The sequence below is a fragment of the Manis javanica genome, chromosome 1 (assembly GCF_040802235.1).
Source record: "Manis javanica isolate MJ-LG chromosome 1, MJ_LKY, whole genome shotgun sequence".
NCBI lineage: Eukaryota > Metazoa > Chordata > Mammalia > Pholidota > Manidae > Manis > Manis javanica.
Window position 1 is genome coordinate 74,759,582 of NC_133156.1, and position 17,343 is coordinate 74,776,924.

The following is a 17,343-nucleotide window of genomic DNA, read 5'->3' on the forward strand; positions in this document are numbered from 1 at the left end:
TCACAAGTACATATTACTTTTGGAATTAAAAAAAGATAATTACATTAAGAGAAAGAAGTAAAAAATGTTAGAGTCATTCAATATTTATGCAATTAATTTATGTATTTTAGAAGGGGGAATGGTAAATACTGAAAAGAACACCACTATGCCATCATGGTTAAGAATATATATTAAATATTCTTTCCCTTAAGACACAATTTCTATTCTCTTCCACTTTATCTTCATTTCTCTACCCATAAGAACTATTTATTTTTAAATTTGAGTTCTTAAAATTGGCTCTATGAGATCATGTCCATCTTATATTTTAAATTCCATTCCTTAGGACTTCACTCCCCTAGGGTGGCCCAATGTGTCAGTCAAATACTTTAAATAGATTTGATTGAAGGTTTGGAAAGGTTGCTTTGCTCCACTGTACTTACAGGTTCTGATGCTAAATGTTTTCATTTTTCACTTTCCTGCTCTCTACTCATTTTATTTTTGGCAGTCTAGGCAACTCTCGGTTTTATATTTCTCCCGTCTTTGAGAAGGACTTACCAAATACATAACACTTTGTATAAACAAATACATTCTCACAATCCATCCTCGGTATTGCAAATGCAAATGATATTTTAGTTGCAAGATTCAATTAAAATTGCTGCAGACATCTTAGGATCACTTAGCAGCTGTGTAGGGGTTATATTTCAAACACATAAGAACTATTTATGATAACAGGGGAGAAAGAACTCTGAAATTCATGCAGCTGCATTCATCCCAGATGTTTCTACATACAACAATATAATAGTGTTTCTTAACCTAGTAACTGTTTTTCCTCCTGGTTATATCTCCCCAAAGTCTTCCTCTGTACCTTTTTCACCCACCTCCAAATGAAAAGCAGAAGAGCAGTAAAGGGAAAAGGAAAAAAAGGCCAAGAAATATCCCTGAGCAAAGGAAGCAAATTTCACACTGACTTTATTTCAAAGGCCTGTGTTTGTCCTTGGTAGGCTAACCAGCATGTTTGTACATGCTTGGGGACAATGTACTAAACCTTTGGAGTTACATGCCAGTTTGAAAGTGGATTACCAAAACCCAAGCTAAGCTTAATCTCACTTTTCCTGTTCAACAGAGTAATAGATGAGAAAATATTTGTAATATAAAACCAGTTTGGGGAAGTCTTTCTCTGGTAATCTTGAGAAGAAAAAAGGATGGTAACCAACAGGGCAGATAACAAATCCAGATCACACATGGTTTGATAATTGTGAGCACAAAGGCTAAATTAATGCCTAAAACAGGAGAGTTTCTTTGAATTGTTGCCAGAGTCTCAATATCTCATCAATGACTATTTGCACATAACATAAAGAATTAGAGACTCCTTGGAGACAGATCATATTGGAAATATAACTTGTCTATCAAGTCCTCCCACCCACAGGCCTATCCACCATATCAAACAGATACAGGCAGAATTTGGTGAGATAATGAACAACTTCAATCTAAGACTATAAGAATCTCTACAGTGTTTTATGCCATGGGAGCTGGGAAAGTATCTATCCCTGCTTTGCTTCTGGTGAACAGAGCAAAACAGAACAATGTCTCCAGGCTCTGGCACAAATATAGGAGTTGTAAATCTTTATTTCTCAGAAGTGTTATGAAACAGTGTTGGAACTGCTTGAATTGCTGATAAAGAGAAAAAAATATTCCTCTTTCTCCTCTCAAGATGGAGGTTAATTTAAGCCTTTCAGTTTCAAACTGAAAGTAGAATCTGGCTGTATTGACACAGAAATCTCAGATTCTCCCCTGGCTGTGTTTATAAACAGGGCTCCTTATCAGTTTTCCCAAGCCCTTTATATACTTGAAAATAGGTCCTTTATAGTCCAGACATTAGCAGAAGATCTAGCACTGGGCTGGCCGTTGCCTAACCCAATGATGCCTATACACTGAAGATGCAATATTTAAGATTCCATGTAGTAACATATTCAGCAAGAATGATCTTTTAAGTACTAGTCTACTATCTACTTAACCATATTGAAAACATTTTCTTTTTTGTGAAAATACTCAATTTTGATTACTATTAATAGAGAATAACATCTAAAAACATTATTTCCTGGTCTGGAGCATACAGAAATACTAGTTTTCACACATAGGTAACTTATCTGGGAATATATTTAAACACTACAGTTGATAAGGGAACTGAATGACACTGTATAGGTTTTCATGCTAGTAAAAGGCAAAAAATGTGGGTGTTCATATGGAAATTAATTTTTTAATAATTTAATAAACAAACAGGATAAAATCTTAATAAAAGTTTACTTTTAAAGAAATATTTGCCTTCCATGGGTACCTAAATTTCACTATAAATTTTCTCAGTAAGGGACAATCTAAATCATATTTTCATGTATTGGTAAAGGAAATAATAGTAGAAAGCTGAAGAGTAAACCTTGATGCAGAATCTCTAACAGGTTCTAGCCACAATGGCCTCTTCCCTTATTGACTATACTGGAATATATTAAATATTTCAAAACTACAGAAAATAAGCAGGAAAAGGAGAAAAATTTCTGCGAACATGTTGATACCAGAGAGATAAATAAAATGATCACTTTATGTTTTCTAAATTTCCAAGTAGCTTTCAGGACCTGGCTGTTTTGCACATCGTGAATGACACGACAATGACAATTTCTATTGAGTGAAGATGAACGTATCTGTTGAAATTTAAAATGTGAAAAAGCAGCAAAGGGGAGGCAAGTCCAGTACCCTTTGCAGGCCAGCACGGTCCCATGACCCTCCCCAGGCAGAGGCGGCCAGGGCTGACAGCGCACACAGTCTCTGCATCATCCAGGGGAAGGAGAAACCGCCGGAAAACCCAGCTCACAGTGACATATGGTTTTACTAGGATTTCCACAGAATCAATGCCAACAAGAACAGTTCTTTCACTCTTCCTTTTGTTTATGAACCGGAAGGACAGGTTATTCTAGGTGATTGCTGAGCTCCTGTCACAGTGCGCTCTCCTGAAGAACGGAGCCCCTTTTCCACTCTAGCATGTGGTTTCCCCTTCTAAATCTGCCAGGGTCACCACATTTAAGATTCACCAGTCCCTACAGGGAAAGGACCCTCAATAATTGAGTTCTATTTCTATAAGGAAACTTCTTTTAAAGGTTCTTTTTCAGGAACACTTTGTTTCTTATTTATATTTAATGATTTCCACTTACGTTCATAAATCAAATCTTAGTCAAGACAATTTGCCAGTCCAGTAGGAGCGCCTTGCCACCTCATTATTTGTTTCAAGACAGAATTCACAGTTGAAATTAAGAGAAAATGAAAACCCAGAATTGTGGCAATTACCTCATCAGATCCTTTCTTTTCTCCTGACTTGGAAGGCGATCCACTGGTTTTTTCATTGGCATGCTATAAAAATATTTTAAAAAGAAAAAAGATAATGTTTAATAGGGGGAGGCAATAAAGAATGCAAGATAATAATGACTTTAATCCCACAGGGATAAACATATAGACTGTAAAAACAAGGACCCCTTTAATCCTCCTCCTGAGAATGTTGATAATTCTGTACCAACATAGGTGGCTCTCAAAAATCAAGGGGAGCTACAGACATTCATTTGGGATGTAAAGAGTCAGTCTCTACTTAACAGACAGGTATGATGGTGATTCCAGGGCGGCATCTTGTCTCCTACAAAATGCTTCATGGAATTTTAATTTCATTAAAGCCCAAATTGCCAGCATGGGAGAGAGCTGGCGCACTGTGGACATGAGCTGTCTAAGGACCATGTTGAGCCTAGAGGCATACTGAAGCCTCAATTCAACAAGGACTTGAGGGAGGATCACAGCTTCCAAGTCAACCATCACTTCTGATGGTTCTTGGGAATTCCCTACAATTCTTCCACCTGCATGCTCACCAATACAGAAAGAACAACTTTGAAGTGTAAAGTCCATACCTGCAACTTACACTTATTATGGCTGCAGGATTTCATTAGGTCCAGAAATAGAATTTTATTTCTCACTAGGATACTGGGATGGAAGCAAGTATTTTCATGTGGTACATAAAACCTGCAAGCAGCATACAGACTCATTTGTTCTGATGATAAGATAAAATAAACCATACAGTTTACTGAATTGTTTTTGAGAAATGAAAAAAATTATATGTTCCTGAAAAGGGGGTACAAAGACTGCAAAAAATGTGAGGAAAAGGAGCCTAAATATAAGAAAATAAAAGTCACCATTGGGTTCAATCCTGATCACCTTCCATTAAACCAAAATATAAAATCCCATTACATTCCCTAGTGCAGAATCACAATCCCCACCTGAAAATGTAGGTCAATGAAATTATTCAACTTAAGAAAAGTGGCAATAATAGTAATAATAATAATAATAATTTATACCATTCTTTATTATTTACAAGGCACTTTCAGATACAATCTTATTTGATGTAAAAAAGGAGGCTCATGTGATCTTATGGATAAAAAAATTAAGAGTAAGAGTGATTTGGTGTGCTTTTTACAAGGACACATACCTAGTAAGTAGGAAGTTTGCAAAACAGGTTTTCTGCCTTAAAATCTATTGTTTGTCACCATGTGCTAAAGAGAATAATATTCCCTTTCATCATATCAAAAGATATTTTAGATTAAAAAAAGGTCAAGGAATACCAGACACATGGATGAAATCCTTCCTTAATAGTTCTTTGTATGAATAACTAGGAAGAAATCACTTTCATGCATGAAAAATTCTTTTCCAAATGAAACGTTCTCAAGGGTCAGTGGATGAAATACATAGGAAAACAGCTAGGCTGCAAGGATTTAGTGAATGAAGCCCTCTACAGGGCTTATTTTAGTTTCACCTAGATGTCCTGTTTAAGAGTTGGTTTGTCCATGATTGAGGGAGATCAGTATTGAATAATTAATGATCTTAAAACAAAAAGAGGAACCACTTAAAAGCCCACATGTATCAGCACTAAAAAGTGAAAAATTTTAGAAGATTCTAAAGGTCAGGTGAGTGGTAAGAATCATGTGCCACTTGGAGGTTGAATCTGAGAGGGCCAGATCTATAATGACAGAGGTTTACTCATTCTATCTCCTTCCAGAACTGGTAAATTTAGAACCGTATAACATTCATTTATTATCTCCAATTCCATATCTCTTTCAGATTAGATACAGGTAACAGTAACAACAATATGCACTGTTTTACTGTTTTGAGTGTATTTACTTGTCAGGAGATATTATTCCATTTTACAAATGAGAAATCATAAGGAAGCAACTGGCTCTTGTCTGGTACAAGGTCCCATGTTCTCCAAAAGTTCCCAGTCTGCTTCCTGCTCAAGTGACAAATATATATTATAATTTATTACCTTAGAGTAAATGTGCAGACATTTCCCCCTAAAGTATAGATACATAAATATATATATTTTTTAAATTTGTTTCCTGGCAGTTTTTCAAAATTGCAGTTTTCCAGATTAACCAACACCATCAGTTATTTGCTTTCATTTAAATGCTCAAAATGCATCAAAATTATGCCAGTTCTATGTAATAGTTTGGAAGGGAAATTCATATAATGAATGAATTTTAAAATGTTCAGTTATAATGACAGCTTATAAAAATTATGTATTACTAGAACTGGTATTTTATGATTTCAAAAGAAACATCTACACTCTTAATAGAAGGCTTTTTTACATTATACAAAATTAAAATGACATAAATAAAAATCACATAATCAAATGGCAACATTTTCTATGAACTTTATGGATTATATTTTTTCCAGTTTCTTTGCTATCTTTTTAAACCCAGCTTTTTATTATAAAATTTTTCTAACACACATAAAAATTGAAATAATACAAGTACTAATATTCCTACCACTTACATTCACCTACTTTTAGTGCTATTGCTGTTTTGCCATATTTGCATCTATTACAGACAGACAGACCTAGCTATCTATATTTGCACAAGTATCTGCATTTGAAAGTAAATTGCAGATATTCTGAAACTTTACCCCTAAACATTTCACCAAGCATCTCCTCAAAATGAGGACTTTTTCCCATGTAACCTCGATATCATCATACCTGCAAGAGGATTAACAAGTTTTGCCTAATGCCATTCAATTTCCAGCAAGTTGCAACTTTATAAATAAATCAACCATTTCCATGACCATTCTTGGAGCTTATTCAATATTCAGCAGTTTATTCATAATGTAAAATCAGTCATATCTTTTCACTGAGATTCAAAGTACATATTTTAATACATGGAATAATTGAGCACTTTTCACATAACTGAACAAATGGAATTAAATATTGGGAATGCAATACGTCAAACTGGATGCAGCTTAGGAACCTGTAGCAGTCTTTCTAAGAGTGAAGAGAGAAAACTCTGCAACTCTGTGTGCAGCTGGTGAAGTGGTGACAGAACAGAGCTGACCCACCAACAGATGAACCTTGCCTGACTGAAAGGAACTAGCACGTTCAAATCACTACTGGATGCTAAGCCCAGGGCTAGCATTTCCCCTTTGTGGTCTCTTTTACCTTTACCCCACAGCAACCTTAGGGTGCAGTCACCTCATTTTATAGATAAAGAAATAGAGGCGCTGAAAGGTGAGATCCTTCTCAGTCATACTACAGACCAGGCTTATAGTCTCTGGGCCAGAAACTGGGCTACTGAGGATCTCGGGAAAAGACAGCTGAGATCTTGTGATTCACAGCAATGCTCTAAAATGAAAACATCAAACCAAAACAAAACCTTTCTATTCTGAAATGGGCTTGTTTTACACAGATCAAGCAATATATGGAGACAAATTAAAACAATAGCACAATGCCACAACTTCTGTGTGACACAGCAAAGGTAGTTCTAAGAGGAAAGTAAATAGCAATCCAGGCCTATTTAAAGGAGGAAGAATAATCCCAAATGAATAGTCTAATACACAGTTACTGAAACTGGAAAAAGAAGAACAAATGAGGCCAAAAGTCAGCAGAAGGAGGGACATAATAAAGATCAGAGAAGAAATAAATAAAATTGAGAAGAACAAAAGAAAAAATTAATGAAACAAAGATCTGGATCTTTGAGAAAATAAACAAAAAGATAAACCCCTAGCCAGGCTTATTAAGAAAAAGAGAATCTACACACATAAACAAAATCAGAAATGGGAATGGAAAAGTCATTATGGACACCACAGAAACACAAAGAATTATAAGAGAATAGTATGAAAAACTATATGCTAACAAACTGGATAACCTAGAAGAAATGGACAACTTCCTAGAAAAATACAACCTTCCAAGGCTAACCCTTGGAAGAAACAAAAAATCTAAACAGACCAATTACCAGCAATGAAATTAAACTGGTAATCAAAAAACTACCTAAGAACAAAATCCCTGGACCAGATGGATTCACCACTGAATTTTATCAGACATTTAGAGAAGCCATCATACCCATTCTCCTTAAAGTTTTCCAAAAAATAGAAGAGGAGGGAATACTCCCAAACTCATTCTATGAAGCCAGAATCACTCTAATACCAAAACCAGGCAAACATACCACAAATAAAGAAAACTACAGACCAATATCCCTGATGAACATAGATGCAAAAATACTCAACACAATATTAGCAAACTGAATTCAAAATATATCAAGAGGATCATACACCATGACCAAGTGGGATTCATCCCAGGGATGCAGGGATGGTACAATATTTGAAAATTCATCAACATCATCCACCTCATCAACAAAAAGGAGGACAAAAACCACATGATCATCTTCATAGACGCTGAAAAAGCATTTGACAAAATTCAACATCCATTCATGATAAAAACTCTCAACAAAATGGGTATAGAGGGCAAGTACCTTAACATAAAAAGGCCATATATGACAAACCCACAGCCAACATCATACTGAACAGTGAGAAGCTGAAAGCTTTTCCTCTAAGATCATGAATAAGACAAAGATGACCACTCTCCCCACTTTTATTCAACATAGTACTGGAGGTCCCAGTCACGGCAATCAGACAAAACAAAGAAATAAAGAGCATCCAGATTGGTAAGGAAAAAGTCAAACTATCACTATTTGCAGATGACATACTACTGTACATAAAAAATCCTAAAAAATCCACTCAAAATGACTAGATCTAATATCTGAATTCACCAAAGTTGCATGACATTAAATTAATACACAGAAATCTGTTGCATTCCTATACACTAATGATGAACTAGCAGGAGGAGAAATGAGGAAAACAATTCCATTCACAATTGCATCAAAAAGAAAAAAATACCTAGGAATAAACCTAACCAAGGAAGTGAAAGACCTACACCCTAAAAACTACAAGACACTCTTAAGATAAATTAAAGAGGACACTAACAAATGGAAACTCATCCCATGCTCTTGGCTAGGAAGAATTAATATTTTCAAAATGGCCATCCTGCCTAAAGCAATATACAGATTCAATGCAATCCCTATCAAAATACCAACAGCATTCTTCAATGAACTAGAAGAAATAGTTTTAAAATTCAAATGGAACCACAAAAGATCCCAAATAGCCAATGCAATCCTGAGAAGGAAGAATAAAGCAGGGGGGATCTCACTTCTCAACTTTAAGCTCTACTACAAAGCCACAGAAACCAAGACAATTTGGTACTGGCACAAGAACAGACCCATACACTAGTGGAACAGAAGAGAGAGTCCAGATATTAACCCAAGCATATATGGTCAATTAATATACAATAAAGGAGCCATGGATATACAATGAGGAAATGACAGCTTCTTCTACAGCTGGTGTTGGCAAAACTAGACAACTGCATGTAAGAGAATGAAACTGTATTACTAACTCCACACACAAAAGTGAACTCAAAATGGATCAAAGACCTGAATATAAGTATGAAACCATAAAACTCTTAGAAGAAAACAGGCAAAACTCTCTTGAATATAAACATGAGCAACTTCTTCATTCTTCATAAATGGCATATCTGATAAGGGGTTGACATCCAAAATATACAAAGAGCTCACACACCTCAACAAACAAAAAAGCAAATAATCCAATTTAAAAATAGGCAGAGGATCTGAACAGACACTTCTCTAGAGAAGAAATTCAGATGGCCAACAGGCACATGAAAAGATGCTCCACATCGCTAATCATCAGGGAAATGCAAATTAAAACCACAATGAGATATCACCTCACATCAGTTAGGATGGCCACCACCCAAAAGACAAACAACAACAAATGTTGGTGAGGATGTGGAGAAAGGGAAACTCTCCTATATTGCTGGTGGGAGTGTAATTTAGTTCAACCATGTGGAAAGCAGTATGGAGGTTCCTCAAAAAAACAAAAATAGAAATACCATTTGACCCAGGAATTCCACTCCTAGGAATTTACCCTAAGAATGCTGCAGCCCAGTTTGAAAAAGACATATGCACCCCTATGTTTATCGCAGCACTATTTACAATAGCCAAGATATGGAATTAACTTAAGTGTCCATCAGTAGATGAATGGATAAAGAAGATGTGGTACATATACACAATGGAATATTATTCAGCCATAAGAAGAAAACAAATCCTACCATTTGCAACAACATGGATGGAGCTAGAGGGTATTATGCTCAGTGAAATAAGCAGACAGAGAAAGACAAGTACCAAATGATTTCACTCATCTGTTAAGTATAAGAACAAAGAAAAACTGAATGGACAGAACAGCAGCAGACTCACAGAACCCAAGACTGGACTAACAGTTACCAAAGCGAAAGGGACTGGGGAGGATGGGTGAGAAGGGAGGGAGAAGGGGATTAAGGAGCACTATTATTAGCACACATAATGTCGGTGGCTCATCAGGAAGGCAGTATAGCACAGAGAAGAAAAGTAGTGACTCTATAGCATTTTACTACACTGATAGACTGTGAGTGTAATGGGGTATCTGGTGGGAACTTAATAATGGGGGAAATCTAGTAACCACAATGTTGCTCATATAATTGTATATTAATGATACCAAAATAAAAAAAACAGTTTGTTTTATAGAATGAATCAAACACATACAAGTTATATTAATACCATCCTGTACTAGTATCTAGATACCAAAGACAGAGAGAGCAGGATGCCAGCTCTAAAGCAGTAAAACTTCCATTGGAAGGATAAGGCTACAGGAGACAGGAAAGGACATGGAGCTAACATGAAGGATAGAGGTGGTGTGTAGGACAGGAGTTAGAGGAAGGGATAATCAGATAAAAAGCTTTCCTGTCTCCCCATCAAAAAGAAATAATCTTCCCCTTGGCATCACCATCTATTCGGCAAGTACAGTGTCCTTTGTCCTCATTCTAGGAGATAGTATTTATATGCTTAAAACGTTTGTCATAGCAAACCCATAAATCTGTCAGGAAATCAGCAAGAGCTGGGAGCACGGTGGCCTGGAGCCTCACTCTTACCAGTTAAGGACTTGTGTGAGCAAGACACTGGGCTCTGGGTTCTGAGCTTTGGGGCCTCTCCCTGTTGCTACCCAGATGCATGCACAGATGAGAGTTTATGTCACACAGAATATTAATACCATCAATATAGATAAAATCAAACTTCTACAGATATAAAAGAAGAAGACAGAGAAAACTGAACTGCAAGCCCAACCTCAGCTGTGAAAGAGGACCAAATGCTAGGATGCTTCTGCAATGCCTTTGATTAAGTAAATAAATAAGTTTCTTTTACAGGGTGACAAAAACATTCTGAATTGTAGCCAAGGTGATGCTTGCACTACCCTGTGAATATACTGAAAAATGGTGATTTGTATATTTTAATGAATGTATTTATGATTTATGAATTATATCCAAATAAAGTTTTTAGAAAGATAGTATAGCCTATTTGAAAACAACTTGAAAATTTTCCTTCTTCAACTTTTAGACAAATGCACAAAGCTCAGTATTTGTCTAGTGACAGCTACAGTAAAATCCTGAAGCCATAAAAGGTTATCTTGGTGCCCTGTGGACTCTCCGAGTGCACACAGCTTGGCTCTGATGGCACCACTGTAGCAGGTGGTGAGAAAGGCTCATTTTGGGGGCCACCTCAGGATCAGAAAGTCTTCATTCACCAGTGGGTCTCATCCCTCATCCAGTGGGACACAAGCACCTGGGGGCACTTTTTGGAAATACATCAGAAATCAGGGATTTTGATTTAGTTGGTCTAGGGTGGAGCCAGAGCATGGATATATATTTTTTAGTTCCCCAGCTGATCCTACTGTGGATCAGTTAGGACTGGAAGCCACTGGTTTTGAGGGGAGATTTGTGGGCACCATAACAGGAAGTGTGGGTTTCTGCTCCTCATATCACCCTACTGAGTTGGCACCCACGGGGAGAGCTCCATGGTAGGCCGGGGCAGCTCTGGGCCTCCCAGGTAACCTCAGATTACTCAAGGAAGGAGTACAGTGCCCGGTGTTCACACCAGCATTTCCTGACTAATTTTAAGCCTTGCCCTATTAATGGCATAGCAAAGCTTCATATCTGCACATTAGTCTCTACTTTCTTAGGAAAGCAAACAAATTAGCATTTTATTGTATACTCTCTCATGTGCTGATTATTTCATAAACGTATATTTTGCTTTCCCAAACAGATGGAAAATTATATTCTTTTTTTTATGGCCTACAGCAGGAGTGCGACAAATAATTCTTGATTGAACGTCTGCATTTCCATAAACTTCTTAATGTTCCCTAAGAAGTACTTTTGCTCTGTTCAAGTCAGTAAACAAGACAAAAAAGAAGCTGGGGAAAAAAATAGCTTGGAAAATTAAGAAACATGTAAGTTGTTATTTCTTACAAAATCCCTTAAACTCTATTCATATATGTATTCCGCTTGCTAAAACAAGAGTGTTCAGCAAAGAAGCAGGACCAAGATGTTAAGCTGGTTTATCTTTAAAACAGTCTTCCTGGTGCAGATCTGGGCTATCCGCTCTCCGCTGGACTCTTGCCCCGCCCTGGTTCTGTTAGTATAGCAGGGATGTTTGCGGTTGACAGATTGCCCCAGGATGGGTTTGGCTAATTGGGAGGAGACTGGAGGTGGTGGGTGGGTAGTGTTTCCCCTCCTTTCTGCCTCTTGCACAGCTGGGGCTCCTGCAGGCCAGCCAGCAGTGCTTCGAGCTCCCTCAGCAAGACCTAGCTCCTCCTTTCATCTGTACAGCCTCCGAATGACAGCAGCTTCCCGTAATTTCTGACCTCACCCTCCCTCCCCAGTTGGCTTTCCAGCCTCTTCTGTTACCTGGGTAACCACCTCCCTACATTCCATTCCCTGACAAAATCTAACAGGACAGAAAGAGCATGGATGTGAAAGGCTACGGACCTTGGGCAAATAATTTAACCGTTCTGTTTTCTCTTTGTAAAATGGAGCTAGAGGCATCTACCTCTGGGGCTGGCATATTTGTGAAATGAGCTGATTTTAATGAGGAGCCTGACCCATTGCCTAGCTCATTTTAGAAATACAATAAAAGTTATTCTACTTCCTTCTTTTTCTCAGGCATCAATCTGATTGTGGTGACTTATAAGACAGTCATAAAATGGATACGAGAAGTAAGCAAAGGTTTAAAGGTTTCATTTTCCAAGGCTGTAAATGTTAGAGCAGAGAACTTAGCTTTTTACTTTCCTAAGTGCAGAGGAAACAGGTTCATCTATGCTTAGTACTTTGTCATGGTTGTGTATATTGGCCTCACGTTTTCATATCACACCTAAGGAAACAAAGTACACAGGAAATAGAGAATGCATTTTCCAAACAATCTACACCAAGTTGGTCACAGGCATGACACTTAATTGTGCAATTCCCTTGCTTTAAGATACTTCAGAAGGGAATGTGTGGTATGGTGTGTGTGTGTGTGTGTGTGTGTGTGTGTGTGTGTGTGTGTGTGTGTGTGTGTGTGTATGTGTGTGTGAGATGGTAGGGCTGGGAGCTGGCTAGTAAAGCAAAATAGGCACAAAGTTACAATGCTGTTGATTACCGAAGGTGAAGTGTACATAAGGAATTTAATATACTATTCTCTCTTCTTTGATAAAAAGTTTTGAAAAAGAGATAACCAAAGTGCAATATCCTAGCCATTTTACTTGATTTTAATACTCAAAACCCTAAACTGATAGGAAAAGCTAGCATGAGAGATAGAGTTTGTTTAAAAAGCAAAAAACAAAAAACAATGAGTAGCCACTATGTGCTCAGTGTTATAGGAAGAATGCTTATTAAAGAAATGTAAGTAAGTAAAAGGCCTGACTTCAAGACATGACATTTTCTGCTCTTCTAAAAACATTTGTTATCAACTAAAAAGTTATAGGACTCTCATATAAGAGAAGACACATATTAAGGATGAGCTGCATAGCTGTAACTCTGAAATTACAGTGTTTTTCACCTGAACTCCATGCATACTTTTTCCTAACATTTCAGCATTCTGGTGGATATGCTAAGATAGTACTTACTGTAAGGGCACAAGCTATTTCATTCAGTTTTCAGAGGCAGCATCGGTTGCCTCTCTGTCATGTTTAGCTTCTGGGATCTACCTGCAATAAGGCTTTAAAATTTTTCTCTAAGTCAAAGGAGATATTATGAGAATTTCAACAGTTATGCTCTTGCTCTTGCAGTGGTCATTAAGAAGTACTTGCAATTTTTCTCTATGAGAAATACAAGAGAAGACCAGGTATGGACTACCCGCACAGGTGTCCACAGCACCCTGTGTAGAACCCGACACATAGTAGGTGAACGATAAACAACTGTTAACATATTTGGCCTTTACAAATCATATTTCTGTCCCATGAGTTATCCACAGTCAAAATGAATTCCATAGGAAACTCTAACCAGAGACCCTTTTTCTTCCTGGGTTAAATGACCCTTCCGCCTGAAGATCCAATTTACACAAACAGTTTTCATTAGATGATATTATTTTGCATTTTTCTTAACTGAAAGACACCTGACATATTTTTTCCCTTTAAGGTAGCTGCAAAACTTTCTAGGTTAATTTTTATGAAAATAAAATGAGACAGTTTGAAGAACACAACTTAGAATCACATTGATAGGATTGTCACCATTAAAATACCTCAAAGACAGGATTCTGGGAAGATGGTAAAATAGGAATGTGGATAAAGTGAAGGTTCCTGTGGCCAGGATTCTCACCTGGCCCTGGTCAGCTAGCTCACTACACACGTGTGGGCAATACATCATTATTGACTCTATATAAAGAGCTCTGCCCAGTGGTCTGGGTGACATACTGGCATGGCTGCAAGGCTGCAGGAGAGCAGAGATGAGACTGGAGTGGTGGCAGTGCCGAGGACAGAGACTGAGGCGGCTGCAGGTGTAGAGAGGCCCAGAGGCAGAGACCACTTACTGCATGCAGACTTGCTCTGAATGGACAGAATTCTAGTGATTGACCTGTCACTGTGGGAGTAAAGTTGGGTATAACCCTTTCACCTCAAGAACATTCTACTATCATTTCTTTGGTCACACTGAATCCATAGTGAACTTATCTGGGGCTGAAACCCATTGGCAAGACAAGAAGGCACCGGGAATCCATCTCTCAACCTAAATAAGACTCTCACTAGCAGAATCTGCCTGATAAAACTATTTTGAAACTCTGGAGTCTATCAAAGGCTTGTGATATCTAGTGGAAGCCTTAAATGGGTAAGTTTTGGATAATTTCCATCGATATCAACTCTAACTCAGTAGCGGCTACCATTCCCCACCCCCAGCAATTGCAGGCAGCTGTACACTGGATCACAGATTGAATACAGATCATGGGAGCCAGAGCAGGCAATAAGGACTCGCCCTCCAAATATTTGGAGTGTGTATTCTGATCACTGATTGCTGCTCTGATCACAGAGTTGCAGACATCGAGGTGGGCACAAGTCCCTCCCCCTCCAGCTGAGATAACTTTCAGGGTATTTAAAAGGCTGGCATCCTTCCCTCTCCCAACTTAATTTTTGTCTTTTTACTTTCAGGAGCCACACATTAAAGTTCAGGACATTCAAAAGCAAATGTATGTATGGTGGAAGTTAGACTGTCACTGTGCATGCCCAGGGAGAGGCACAGGCTCAGAAGACCCAAGATCTGAGTTTATACTTCAAGCTGAATCTCAGCACTGAAATAGCCTATTGTAATTTTTTAAAAAAAGCAAAATAAAAAAAATCCTCAGCAAACCTTGAGGAAGGGGGAAAATCTGACTTCAAGAGCTACCACATTATTACTTCAAATGTCTAGTTTTCAACCAAAAATCACAAGGCACACAGAAAAACAGAGAAGTAGCTCTTATTCAAAGGAAAAATAAACCAACAGAAACTGTCCCTGAGAAAGATCAGACGGCAGATCTATTAGAAAAATATTTTAAAACAGCTGTCTTAATGGTGCTCAGAAAACTAAAGGAAGATGTGGAGAAAGTCAGGAAAACAATGTACAAACAAAATGGAAATAGCATGGAAGAGACAGATAACCTAAAAAGAAACCAAAAAGAAATTCTAGAGTGGAGAAGTACAATAACTGAAAAGAAAAATTCACTAGAGGGATTCAAAGACAGATTTGAGCTGGAAGAAGAAAGAATCAGTGAACTTGAAGGCAGTACTATTGAAATTATTGAATTTGAGGCACAGAAAGAAAAATGACTGATGAAAAACAAACAGAGCCTCAGGGACATAAAGGATACCAACAAGCAGAGCAGCATACACACTGTGGGAGTCCCAGGAGGAGAAAAGAAAAAAAGAGGCAGAGAGATTTGAAGAAATTATGGCCTAAAACTTCACAATGTTGATGAGATATGAATATAAACATCCAAGAAGCTCAATAAACTCAAAATCCATGAGGAGACACATTATTATCAAACTGCTGAAAGTCATAGCCAAAAATGGGAATCTTGAAAGCAACAAAAAAAATGACTTGCCACATAGAAGAGGTACTCAATAAGATTATAAGCAGATTCCTCATCAGAAACCTTGGAGGTCAGAAGGTAGTGGGGCAAGTATTGGTGGGCATGTAAAGAAACTGGAACCCTTGTGTATATATAATAGGATATAAAATGGTACTACCACTGTGGAAAACAGTAAGGTGATTCCTAAAAAATTAGCTAAAACAGGGAAGCAACCTACACACACACACACACACACACACACACACACACACAATGGCATATTATTCAGCCTTAAAAAGAAAGGAAATTCTGACATATGCTATAACATGCATGAATGTTGAGGACATTGTGCTAAGTGAAATGAAAAAGTCACAAAAGACAAATACTATATGATTTCCATAAGATGAGGTTCCTGTAGTCAAAATCAGAGACAGAAGTAGAGTGGAGGTTTCAAGGGATTGGGAGAAAGAGGCATGGGAAATTACTTATTGGTGGACATTAAATTTCAGTCAAGCAAGATGAATAAGCTCTAGAGATCTGCATATAACATTGTACCGATAGTCAACAATAGTGTAGTATACGTTTAAAATGTTGTTAAGATCTCATGTTAAATGTTCTTAGAATAGAATAGAAAAAAGAAAATGATAAGGAACACAGACACTTCAATGCAAAGGTATGATTTCAAATGTATATATGTAAATTGAATGGGGATTTATTGTTCAGTGGTTATAGAGTTTCAGTTTTGAAAGATAAAAAGAGTTGTGGAGATAGATGGTGGTGATGGTTGTACAAGAGTATGAATGTAACTGAATTTCATACTTAAAAACAATTAAGATGGTAAATTTTATGTTATGTGTATTTTACCACATACACACACACACACACACACATGCACACACACACACACCACACCACACCACACCACACACGGACACACACAAAGCCACAAGGAAAAAACATAGGATACGGGTGAGCTGCTAAGAGCAATCTTGCATTGCACTGAAACAACCTACTCAGAACTAATTACCCAACCCATTCACCTTGGACTCTCAAATGGCCACCCACTGTTTCCACCCCAGCAAGCAACACCATTTTTTAAAAAGCACTTGTAGAATATAATTAGCTTTCTGGGAAGTGTCAAAACTGATTGAAGAACAGTATCATCAGTATCTTAGTTTAAAAGTCTTATCTGCACTGGGAAACAAACCAGTTCAGAAACTGCCAACCCAAAGAAGAAAGCCGTGTTATACCTTCCTTCTCTCAGCCCCTCAAAAAGTCTTATCTGCACGGGGGAACAAGCCAATTCAGAAACTGCCAACCAAAAGACGAAAGTTGTGTCTCACCTTCCTTCTCTCAGCACTGCAAAGCCTGTACCCTTTCTGCAGACTCTATAATTTGCAATACTAACTCTTACAACTCACTGCAGCCAAATGGTCTGTCCTGCCGTGGAAGGCCTGTGACACTCTTCCCAGGCCGGCCACAGTGCTGGCTCCTCCCCCATGACTGGGCTCCCTGATCATGTTGCCACTGGGCCCAAGGGTCTAATTAGGCTAAGAAAACACCTTTAATT

General features: G+C 37.8%; 1 protein-coding gene across 10 annotated transcripts in view; it reads right to left on the reverse strand.

The window, feature by feature from the left end:
- The window catches only part of CAST (calpastatin), a 130,195-nt gene that overhangs the window by 109,555 nt on the left and 3,297 nt on the right, over positions 1-17,343 (reverse strand). For all 10 annotated transcript variants that reach the window (XM_037012161.2, XM_037012153.2, XM_037012154.2 and 7 more), the window contains exon 2: positions 3,313-3,375. In XM_037012161.2, coding sequence (XP_036868056.2) covers positions 3,313-3,375 — 63 coding nt within the window. The remainder of the gene's footprint in view (positions 1-3,312; positions 3,376-17,343) is intronic.